The 12,946-nt window shown below is 42.0% G+C and overlaps 1 protein-coding gene across 7 annotated transcripts in view; it reads right to left on the bottom strand.

Moving 5' to 3' along the window:
• The window catches only part of PPFIA2 (PPFI scaffold protein A2), a 614,806-nt gene that overhangs the window by 270,470 nt on the left and 331,390 nt on the right, over positions 1–12,946 (bottom strand). For all 7 annotated transcript variants that reach the window (XM_048835681.2, XM_048835683.2, XM_048835680.2 and 4 more), the window contains one exon: positions 9,395–9,496. In XM_048835681.2, the coding sequence (XP_048691638.1) occupies positions 9,395–9,496 (102 nt within the window). The remainder of the gene's footprint in view (positions 1–9,394; positions 9,497–12,946) is intronic.

Here is a 12,946-nt window from a genome sequence, read left to right as displayed (position 1 = left end):
GAGAACGATCCACAATGACTCCAAGATCTCTTTCTTGAGTGATAACAGCTAATTTAGACCCCATCATTTTATATGTATAGTTGGGATTATGTGCATTACTTTGCATATCTCAATATTGAATTTCATCTGCCATTTTGTTGCCCAGACACCCAGTTTTGGGAGATCCCTTTGTAACTCTTCGCAGGCTGCTTTGGACTGAACTATCTTGAGTAGTTTTGTATCTGCAAGTTTTGCCACCTCACTGTTTATCCCTTTTTTCAGATCATTTATGAACATTCTGAACTGTACTGGTCCCATCCCAGTACAGACCTTGGAGGACTCCAGTGTTTACCTCTCTCTATTCTGAAAACTGACCATTTAATTCCTATCTTTTAACCAGTTACTGATCCATGAGAGGACCTTCCTTTATCCGATGACAGTTTACTCTGCTTAAGAGCCTTTGGTGAGAGACCTTGTCAAAGGCTTTCTGAAAATCTAAGTACACCATATCCACTGGATCCCTTTGTCCACATGCTTGTTGACCCCCTCAAAGAAGTCTAGTAGATTGGTGAAGCATGATTTTCCTTTACAAAAACCATGTTGACTCTTCCCCACACAAATCACGTTCATCTATATATTGATAATTCTTTTCTTTACTATAGTTTCCACCAGTTTACCTGGTACTGAAATTAAGCCTACTGGCCTCTAATTGATGGGATTGCCTCTAGAGCATCTGGGCTAATTTTATTAACAGACCCCTGAATATCTATTGTCAGTCTGTGATATGTAACACAGATTCTTACTTTTGGTAGTAGAACAGGGGGAAAAAGAACCACCACCAAAGGGTGGTTACTAAGGGATTTTGAGGTCTGGGACTGCTTGATTGTCTCTTTCCTCTTGTGTTTTAGTTTAATATAGTTCTCTGTTATGTAGTATATAGTCATTATCTCACACATCCCATTATACTGATCACATTAGTGTGATTTGCAAACAAGAGGCAGAAAACAGCAAGAGCGCAGCATGTGTGGCTGGCCAAGCAATGAGGCTGCTGAGCTCACTATAAAATCATAATGTCAAGCAGTCACAGAGGTGCTTCCAATCTCATTATATGGGACAAAAGACCATCTCCACCTGCCACGGGCTGCAGGGATCATAGTAGTGGCAGGTAGACACAAGATGAGCAACCAACGCCCCCTCCTCTTCTCCTTTCAATGAAGGTGTCAAGGTTCCTCCCCCACTCTGAACTCTAGGGTACAGATGTGGGGACCTGCATGAAAACCTCCTAAGCTTACTTTTACCAGCTTAGGTTAAAACTTCCCCAAGGTACAAATTAATTTTATCCTTTGTCCTTGGAATAACCACTGCCATCACCAAACTCTAACTGGGTTTACTGGGAAACATAGTTTGGACACGTCTTTCCCCCCAAAATCCTCCCAACCCTTGCACCCCACTTCCTGGGGAAGGTTTGGTAAAAATCCTCACCAATTTGCATAGGTGACCACAGACCCAAACCCTTGGATCTGAGAACAATGAAAAAGCATTCAGTTTTCTTACAAGAAGACTTTTAATAGAAATAGAAGTAAATAGGAGTATAGGAATCACCCCTGTAAAATCAGTATGGTAGGTACCTTACAGGGTAATTAGATTCAAAACCTAGAGAATCCCTCTAGGCAAAACCTTAAGTTACAAAAAAGACACACAGACAGAAATAGTCATTCTATTCAGCACAATTCTTTTCTCAGCCATTTAAAGAAATCATAATCTAATGCATACTTAGCTAGATTACTTACTAAAAGTTCTAAGACTCCATTCCTGGTCTATCCCCAGCAAAAGCACCATATAGACAGACACAGACCCTTTGTTTCTCTCTCTCCTCCCAGCTTTTGAAAGTATCTTGTCTCCTCATTGGTCATTTTGGTCAGGTGCCAGCGAGGTTACCTTTAGCTTCTTAACCCTTTACAGGTGAGAGGATTTTTCCTCTGGCCAGGAGGGATTTTAAAGGGGTTTACCCTTCCCTTTATATTTATGACAGGAGGCCTTCTTAACCTGGTGCTACATGTACAAGTTTATAATGCATCCATCATTTGTGTTTGAGGGTTAATGAAGATTACATAATTACACGGCCTAAAAGACTGCATTCTCCATTCCTCCCTTAAATACATACTTTGTGGATTGTGACAAATCTGATGAAGTGAGCTGTAGCTCACAAAAGCTTATGCTCAAATCTGTTAGTCTCTAAAGTGCCACAAGTACTCCTTTTCTTTTTTGCGGATACCGACTAACATGGCTGCTACTCTGAAAACTGCACATAGTGAGATCCATGATTTTACTAATATCTAGAGAAAGGGAGATTATCAGACCCAGGCCAAACATCACTGTGGTCCAGCCTCCTGCTCCTAAGAGCCTCCCATTTCAGTGCTGTTGACTCCATAAGCTCCTGATGACTGGTGTTGTCAAGAAGTTCATGATCATAAAGAGAGATGGCCCCTGACACAGCCTGTCTAGTGAGGATCTTGAAGATCAGGATCTTAAAATTAGATCTAGTATTGCACAGAGAGTGCACCATAAGGAGTAATGGGTCAGTTTCTAATAGGGTTTACTTTCAGGCATTCCTGCACTAACACAATGCAAGAGAATGACTAAATCCAAATGTACTACATTGTCAGTTAAAGTTTAAAAAAAAAAAACCTAATCATTTTATTCTTTTGTTGTAGGATGCTTGTTTTTATACCACTAATTTTGGATCTAGATCTTAGGGTCAGATCCTCAATTGGTGTAGAATGTGAGTAGAATGGTTTATTTCCACTGAAATCAAAGATAGTTACTCAAACTTACACTAAGTGAGCATCTAGCTTACAGTGTACTTTTTAAATGATGCAATAAATGTATGGAAGATTCAACATGTATGATGCTGGGTTACACAGTTATGAAAGAGCAAATGTTCCTGTTTATTTTTTTTGTTTCTACTGTTCTAACTAATTAGTAATTAAAGCCTCCCTGAATTGTTCCAATACATAATTTCCTTCACCTTCCTCTGGAGAGATGGAAGGAATGCTTGGTTTTGTTTTTATACATTGTGGATGAACAAAGAATTATCTCAAAACAAGCTGCTTCATGATTTGTAACATGCTAATTACTGGAATTTTAGAGTAGCTTTCAATTCTATTTGTGTAGCTTAATGTAGAGCTAACTTATTCATTGTAAAATAACAAAATATATGTTTTATAAATATACTCATATAATATACATTTTGTACTTTTTACATATGACAAAGAAATGTGTTTCAATAGGAAAGCACATTTTTCATGGTTTATAATCCATTTTTAATATTTTAATTATTTGTAAATTCTGAATAGCAATTCCCTAAAAAATTAAGACCAGAGTATTATACAGTGCTTAAACATAATGTCTGCATTGATAAAGCATAGTTTAGGCTCAGTACAACAGTATTCTCAAGCATGCGAGTACATTAGGGCAGGCGTTTTCAATTTTCTAAAGATATTTCAGAGATATTTCAAATTGTTTTCCCTTAAATATGTATGACTTCTGGGTAACTAGGTAGGTGGAAGGATCTGTAAAGAAACATATAGCCTTTCACCTCTAGAGTGCTAGCAAATATCCAGCTAGATCACTAGTGACAGAAGTGTGTTACCATCTAATGGATGTTTAGTGCCTTCTATGACGTGCTTGATGTCTAGTTCCCATCTAAATCACAAAAAAGCCACCACATTTCACAGTAACTGGTACCTTTGTTCACAGCCTCAAAAGATTAAACAGGCAAAGAGATTGAGCTATCCTCTTGCTCTGGCTGGTCCTCCAGATCAGCAGGTCAGTTTGAGGAAGCTTACACTGTCACTTCTTGTTCTGCAAATGTTCTATGTACAGGGACCATCGTTCTCCAGAGCTGTCAACCAGCACTTTCCAAAACACTGAACTCACATGAAATGTGTTTTCTCTCTTAAATCTATTACCTTGGACTTCTGAGTCTTGCTTTTCTCCTCCAAACAATTATATTTACAGAATATAGAAGAAGACAAATGGAATTTTACTTTTAATTTCTATTTTAAACAAGGACCTTACCCTTTAGCATTAAGTAACTAAAAAATGTTATCAAGTTTCCTACAGTATATTCTTCAGCAGTTTTCAGAAACAATATAAAAAGTTTGCTTACTGAACTGTTAATTTAGGCAGATACTTTACTGTATCCTTACCCCCACCTGCATTTACATTCATTCTGATTACAAACTGCAACTTTGTTGGGAAAAGAAGGGATACTTTAACTAAGAATTATCAACTGGCTCAGGTCAGAAAAGAAAAGAATGTCCTCATTTTAACATAACATATATATGTTCATTTTTAGTTTTGGCCTCCTTTGATATTCCCTGATATTTGAGATTATCACAATTAATGTACCACATTGGTCTGTGTTCCAGCTCTAGAAGAGATCCTAGAATACCTTTCCATATACTGTAGGGCTGGTTATTCTTTCAAAACTGAAATTAGACAGTAGCATAGGCACCTATTCCTTGGGTGCTCTGGGGCTGGAACACCCATGGGGAAAAAATGGTGGTTGCTGAGCATGCACCAGCAGCCAGCTCTCCTCCTCCAACTCCCAGCACCTTCTGCCCACCAACAGCTCCACTGATCAGTGCCTCCCCCTCTCTCCCAGTGTTTCCCGCCCGCCGCACACCAGCTGTTCCGTGGCATGCAGGACACACTGTGGGGAGGGGAAGGAATGAGAGTGAGATGCACTCATGGGAGGGGGCAGAATGGGGTACAGGAGGGGCTGGAGTGGAGTGGGATCAGGGCAGTGGCAGGGAGGAATGGGGGCAGGGCCTGGGGCACAGCTTGGGGGGGGGGGTCAAGCACCCCCTGGCACATTAGAAAGTCAGCGCCTCTGCTCAATACAAAAGTTACTATAGAAATTTCTACTCTTTCTACTTTTTCAAAGTCACATGAAATGATTTTACTGTCAAAAACACATTTGTCTTGCTGTGATCAGTGCAGAGCCAGGCAATATAGATACAGGTGGTCCAGTACTGTTCTATTTTGCCTCACATTTGAAAGAATTGCAAACTATGTTCTGAAATGAAAGATAATTCTACTAGGGCTGTCAAGTGATTAAAAAATTAATCACAATTAATTGCACTTTTGATTGCACTGTTAAACAATATTAAAATACCATTTATTTAAATATTTTGGGGGTTTTCTATATTTTCAAATATAGGATGAGGGCTGGGGGCTCCGGGCTTCAGCCCCCCTCAGGGCATTGGGCTCGGGGCTTCAGTCCGGCATGGGGCTTCAGCCCCGCTCAGGGTGCATTGTGTGGGTTTCAGCACCTCTTGGGGTGTGGGGCTCTGGGCTTCAGCCTGGAATGGGGCTTTAGCCCCTTTGGGCTTTGAGCTTCAGCCCAGCATGGGGCTTAGGGATCTAGCCCCTCTCGGGGTTTGGGGTGTGCGGCTCCAGCCCCCCCGTGCCTCCCCGGGAAGCTGCTGGCTGGGGCTCCTCCAACCCCTGCCCCCCCCCCACCCGCACACACACACATCTCCTACTGCCACCTCTGGAACTGGGCTGCTCCAGCCCCACCCTGCATCTAGGTATGGGCTGAGGCTTTAGCCCCCTATCTATGTCTCCCTACCCCCTCCCCCCCCAGGTATGCAATTAACACATTAAAGAAAATTACACATTAATTTTACTTTCAGTTAATCACGGGCATGAACTGCAATTGACAGCCCTAATTTCTATTGTATCTTATGATAATGTAAGAAACAGAAAACACATGGATAAGGCCAAAGGTGAGTATCTCTTCCCAGGGAAGAAACCCACTGCAGGGCTGCACTTAAGAAACACTGTGAGAAGGAATAGACATTTTCCTGGGAGGCTCTGGCTGAGGCAGGGAGCTGAGACCCTGCTTTCTTTGTGCCTAAGTTTAAGGTTTCCATAGAATGGAATGCCAATGAGCATACGGGCAGGAGTTCCTCCTTCCTTTTCTCTCAGCAGCATGTGAAGAATTTGGGCTAGACTTGTTTCTGAAAATCAGAGTATCAGGGCATTTTAAGAGGCTCTATTCTTCAAAAGAGGAAGAGATTGTCACAGTTTCAGGATAACTGCACCTGTATTCCTCCTCTATGGTGCATTGCGGGCACACACTTAAGGTTTCTAGCTTGCAACCATTACCTCTCCCCGGTGGAGATCCTTGCCTCTCCCCATCCTGTCCAGAGTTTTAAGGCTGCACAGCTCTCTGGCTACACTGAGACATCCCCAGAAAGCCAGTATGACTAAAGGACAGAGCCCGTGCTTTGCTTTCTCTGTGAACAGTGTACTGCCAGCAGTTATAAGTTACCACACAGCCCTTTTTCAGTAAGCACATTTATTCCTAAGGTAAAAGCACTCCAGAGAAAACATAACAAAAATCATATACAGATATAAAACGCCATACTAAACATACCAGGAGTCACCCATCAGTCTTATGGGGCCCTGGCAGGCCAAAGTCTTTCCAACCCTTCCGCAAAGGTTGCCCCCCTTGGACAGAAGATCCTGCCTGTTTGCTGGATCAGAAAGAAGACCCTGAGTCAGTTTAAATACAGTCTTTTTATACCAAAAGCCCTTTCTTTGTCTGTTGGTCTCTGGAAAATCCAGTTTGAACCAGTATATGCAAACCTCTCCCAGGGGTGGCACCTCTCTGGAAGTGGTTATAACCTATAATTCACCCTCTCATCCACTGTTCTTACTGCCTGGAGGAGCTGTGGCAATCTCCCCGCCCTGGAACTGCATACAATCCCTGGACCACCATTCATACGCTTAATACAATATGGTCCATAAAGATACTGCATGTGGTTGCAATATCTGTCATGGGCATAAAGACTTCTGAGAGCGAAAGCATCTGGAGAAGCTAGGTAAGCCTGCCTATGGTTGTATCAAATGTAGTGAGGGGGCTGGGTTGGTCTCACTTATTTTGGCTTGGTTTCCTCTTCCGAATGCCACACTATATCTTGGCTCTTGCTATATTATTAGTTTATTAGAATACTTTTGTTTGTTTAGGAGGCTGTTTTCGCAGCATTATATTCTGAGAACAACATATGTCTGTATCAGATTGTGAATTCTATTTTGGAGTAACATGCTGAACACATCTGTAAACTTGCCTGAGGGTGGCTTATTGTACTGAATTACAGACAGTACCCTGTCCAGAAAGGTGTTTGAAACTTCATTGAGGGCACCAAGACTGATCTGGAGCCAGCAACTTTGATTGTCTCTCATCCACGTGGAACAATATTTTTTCTATGCAGAGGCCTGCAGGTAAGGTAAGCATGACTGGGGGAGTGGGCTGTAGCATCCCAGTGAAGCACATGGCTAAGAGACAGAGAGTTTACTTAAGGGCGCAGTGCTTCTCTGGGTGAGAGGGCTGACCATCCTCACCTTTAGGGAGGTCTTGCAGGAAGGTTAGAACAGGAGGGTCTCTACCTAGCCTGAAACACTGACAAACCTCAGAGTCACAGAAGGGGTGAGATCAGACCAATGAAGGGTGTTTCTCAGGTCTTTGGTTTTATTTTCAAAGATCTGTAACTCTTGAGTGCTTTAAGAGTAAAGATTCTGTGGTTAAGAAATTCTTTTGATAAGCCTGTGTTCTTTGCTTTCCTGCCTCTTTGTCCCTACAGGGACTAAACTAGAAGCTCAGAGTGCCCAGAGCCTAGGCAGAGCTCTTGGGGAGTTTGTATATGCGACAGGGGGAGAGGGAAAGTGGCTCAGGAGGTCTCAGACACTAATTTCAGGATAAAGGGGAGCTGAGTGGTGGTACTCCACATCCCAAAGAAGTATGTCTAACAAGAGGTATGAGTCTGCCCTATACTCCTAGCACTAGAAAGAGTGACTAGACTCTACCCAAGCCCAGTGGCCTTGGAAGCACATGGGTCCACTTGCAAAAGATTGGTGACTGTACAGTATGGTACCAGCCAGTTTGTGACACGCATTATTTATTCAACAAAGAACTCTCAACACTGATTGTTCTTGCAGATACCAGGTTGACCTTGCAATGCTGACATAAAAAAATAAAAACTGAATTCAATTAATATGGTACCAAGATCATGGAGAGGAAATAAATATGTAACAAATGTCATTTTTACAAAGTCACTTATAGCACATGCACAATAGTGCTAAAAAGTACACTTCGATGTTTAGGTTTATGGGAGTTAAAGTTACTGTAATTCTAATGCAGATTCATCAGGATAAGACTTGTTTGTTTCACAGTTGCAGGTATCTCAAACATTCTTGAATGTCTGCAGTTGCAGTTGTGTTGGTCCCATGATATTAGAGAGACAATATGGGTGAAAAGTTCAGTTGGTCCAATAAAAGATATTACCTCACCCACCTTGTGTCTCTGACTTGATTATCAAGTTGTTCCATTCTTCTTTCCATAGCCTTGGTTTGGATGAGTACATTAGTTTATCTGCATTTACTATATAGTGTATTTTCCCCATCTCTTAGGTCTTCATCTTCCATGTCTAACTGCTTCTCCATTCCATAACACATTGGTAAGTTTATTAACTTTAGCTGCCAGGATTTCAAATGTACCCTTTAGCAAGGCCATCACGTTCTATAACCTTTATTCACTGGTATTAGTTGCCCTAATAAATCTCTTGTTGATTTCTCTTCACCTAGCACAGGAACAGATTGCCTAAGTTTCATGGTTTGCAAAAGTGGTGTCAATGTCAGAGCTTGATTTAGCTCCTGCTGTGCCCTGAAGATGGCATTTCTCATTTAGTAAATGCCTATTATTGACCATTTAGCTTTTCTTGAGTGATTCTTTCCATTAGAAACTTATGAACAGCATCAAATTCACCATATGCATCAGCACGCAGCATTTTTAATGGATATGAATATATATGCACCTATCTACATATTACAGATATGCCCCCATTTAAAATTGGCACTAATTATTCAAGAGCTACAGTATTTTAGATCTAAACGGGTGATTTCTTTACGTTTTCAAACCTGATTACAATACAAACCAATGTACACTATCAGTCAAATTCTGCATTCAAGTAAGTATGAGGAGAATGTGGCCCTCAAGTTTTACAGGACTGTGAAATCCTGGCCTTGCTGAAGTCAACAGCAAAACGTCCATAAACTTCATGGGGCCACAATATCAGGTTAAAGTGTATTAAGCACATTATGGTCAAAATTATAATGGTTTGTTTCCCTCACATAAAATACATCACACTTTCTTGTAGAAGAATTGTAGTAAACTTATCTTGTTACACAAAATAAACAAGTTCTTACAAACTTGATATGCTTATGTCAGGATTATGATTATTATTAAAGGAAATTAACAGGTGTAGGCACACAGTTGTATTCCTTCTGCTTCATACAAAGTTAGTCCTAAAAGCATACACGTATAAAAATTCTACTATATACTTACTCTTGTGTTGTTTCTTTCAGCCTTCAGTTCTGAAATCTCTTCTTCTTTTTCAAGCAGTTGCTCCCTACACACATTTAACTCTTTTGTCAGTGCAGCAAATTCCTATAAAAAGGAAATAAATACAAAGATTATTTTAAATGTACATTTTGTAGTGTATTCCCAAAATTAATCTGCATTGTAACATTTAGGATTTAATATTTAAGTAACTTTATACTGCAGCCTTTCTGGACTTTTAAAGATTAAAATAGCATAGATAAGTATTATCGTCTATAATAATATGTATTTGGGGTTACTGGCACATAATTCATAACTATGTGTAACTAAAGGATTCTAGAAAGTCATAGGGTCAAAGTCAGCTTCAGAGCTTGGCCAGTTGAAATAGCTGAGGATCTGGCCTACAGTTTAGCAAATTATTTCTGAACACATCAAATTATTTTGATTAGAGATTGGGAAGCAAATTAATAACAACAATAAGCTGCTTCTATAGCACTGTCCATCCAATGATCTCAAAAAGCTCTACCATATTAGCATTTTAAGGTACCAGTTCAAGAAAGCATCCTATTCAGGACAGTATTTAAGCATTTATTTAACTTTAAGTACCAGCTAAAGTCCCATTGAATTAATAGGACTTTAGCAGGTGCTTTAAGTTAAGCAGGTGATTAAAAACTGACATAAAAAGAAATGAACTTAAGTGTACACTAAAGTGCTTTCCAGAATCAGAGCCTAAGGTGCATAACTTTCCTGTGAGGTTGGTAATATTCTACTTTTGATTTGTTTAGGTTTTAACTGATTTAAAAAAAAACAATAAAAATACCACAGACACTTTTTCTACAAAAACCCTGGCCACAGCTGATGAAAAGCACCCATTCAGAACACTGAGACATGGTTAAAATTACAATTGCCAATCAGTGAAGCTGACAGTATCTTTTTTACCTTCAAACCTGAAATTACCAACTAAAACAGGGGTGCTGGAAGAATTTTTATAGTGGGGTGCTGAGAGGCATTGAACCAAACTGTAAACCCTGTATATAATGGAAACCACTTCAAGTCAGGGAGTGCTGCAGTTCCAGCAACTATGAACTAAAACAAAAAAAGTGATAAGAGTCCTAGAGTTTATGGCTCTGAGGGACCCCTCGATCACCTAGTCTGACCTCCTGTATACCAAAGGCCACCATCACCACCCAAGCACCCCCACACTAAACTGAAGTCCTCTACCCTCATATACAAGCTTATAACACCCCCAACACCAGAAGTGAAAGTAAGCTGGTACGGTCCGGTACAGCGTACTGGCAAGAGCCAGTAGGCCATGTCAGACCGGACCGGCTTCCCCGGGCTGGTGCTTTAAAGGGCCCCGGGCTCCCCGCAGCGGGTGGAGCCCTGGGCCCTTTAAAGCACCACCCGAGCCCTGCTGCCAGAGCCCCTGGGGTAGCGGCGGCAAGGCTCCAGCAATGCTTTAAAGGGCCCGGGGCTCCCGTCACTGTGGGGAGCCCTGGGCCCTGTAAAGGGCTACCTGAGTCCCACTGCCGGAGCCCCTGGGGTAGCGGCAGCAGGGCTCCGGCAGTGATTTAAAGGTCCTGGAGCTCTGCGGTGGTAGCGGCGGCCGGAGCCCGGAGCCCTTTAAATAGCTCCTGAGCTCCCAGCTGTGTCTGCAGCTGGTAGCTCCAGGGGTGATTTAAAGGCCCGGGGGCTTCCAGCCGCAGCCCTGGGACCTTTAAATCTTGGCTCAGTACTCCGGAGTACTGGTAAGTCCTTTTAAGTTACTTTCACCCCTGCCCAACACCCTTCCTGTGAAGGTAAACACACTTGGACCAATAAAGGGAATGAATTTCAATGACTAGACCCCTACCAAAAACATCTTGTTGACAGGCCCCCTCTATGAAATATGAAGTATGAAACTCATGAACCTCTGCTTATGGCAACTGTAGCTTACAGCATGGGAGAAAGGCATGTATGTATTAGTGTCTTATTGTCACATGTTACACATGTTGTGTAATACTAAAAGCTTTAATATTTCTATTTGACATTTTCGGTTCAAATTAAATCATCAGCATGTCAGCAGAGTATTATTTTGGGGCCAGTCTTTAGTCATAAAGGACTCCCACTGAAATCAAGACTGAAGGTAAAACTGGATTTAGACTATATCATATGTGAAGCTGTGACGGGGTGTGCATACCCCACACTATGGGCGGAGCAAGTCCTACCCCTCAGACCGTGCTGGGCATGCTCCAACTGCTGTGCTACAATAAAGGAGAGCAGCTCAGCTCAATCTGGGCTGGCCACTGAGGAGGAAGCACGCTTGCTGGAGGCCCCAGGCAAGGCGCTGCTACAGCCCCTGACTGCAGGAATGAGAGATCCCAGGGACCAATCCAGATACCTGCTACCTACAGTTTGCTGGCGGGAGTAGTTAGAGTTCCAGTGAGCTACCTGCACCAGGGAACCTAGAGATCCCAATAATATCTGGCCTATAGGTTCAGAAGACACAGTAGGAAGTGGCCCAGGGAGGCAGAGTGAGTTGTATCTCCCACCCATGTAAGCTCAGCGTGTTGCAGTAGGATCCCCACTGATTGGGTGGCCAACGCACTCGCCGCTGACAGGGCTCTGGGCCGGGAACCGGTGGAGTTGGGTGGGCCCGGGTTCCCCTACCCTGGCCACCACTCCCCCTTTGGTGTTTGACCCTGTATCTGTACATCAGGCCCTGAATGTCAAAGGCAGCCATATTGACTTTGGCCATTAGGCCATACAGCCCTGAACCCCAAGGGCAGCCATATTGACTCTGACCCACAGGCTGTACTGCTGTCAGTCTAAGAACTATCTGGTAGACTGCAACCGCAGAGGTATCACAACTCTGATTCCCCAATCCTCCCCCAGAGACGGATGGGATGTGGGTACCCCCTGACAGAAGCCTTTCATATAATACCATTTTCTAAAAATTCTCAAAGAGTAACAGTCTAATAGAGGAGTCTCCAGTTGTCATTCTGACAAAAGTCCCATTGAACTCTCTGGGATTGACCATTAGTCTGTTATTCTAAACCAGTGCCAGATATGTACATACTGTACACATTAAATGGTGCATTCATTTTATTGCAATATTGTCATTCCCAGTAACCAAACTGAATATGTAGATGTATAGGATTCTTCTCAAGGCAGTCAATATGCTATGTGCAGTACAAGAAAGATAAAAAGGGTTCTTGGATTTAGTAGGCATATGCCTCAGAGGTAGTATTTTAACGCTTTCTGTGTTTAATTGAATTATCATGTTGTAGTCTCTTTTGTTCTTTACATTAATTACTTCACGCAGTGATAAATGGCCCTAGTTATGCTGCTACTATTGCTGCTGTGTAGTTATATCAGCATATTATGCAATAGGGAAAGGCTCTTTTTTGAAGCAAAGAGGAACAAAGGAATTAGTGGGATTTACAACAAAAATAAAATAACAAAACACTCCAGTCTCTGTAATTTCTATGGCCTTCCAATATTTCTGTGGTAAATAAACAGCTTTCAGAAACCATATTGTAAGGCATCCCATGAATTCTTCAGCTTTGTAATTCAGAC

The sequence above is a fragment of the Caretta caretta genome, chromosome 1 (assembly GCF_965140235.1).
Source record: "Caretta caretta isolate rCarCar2 chromosome 1, rCarCar1.hap1, whole genome shotgun sequence".
NCBI lineage: Eukaryota > Metazoa > Chordata > Testudines > Cheloniidae > Caretta > Caretta caretta.
Note: the sequence above shows the minus strand (reverse complement) of the source record. Positions and strands in the feature narration are given on the sequence as shown.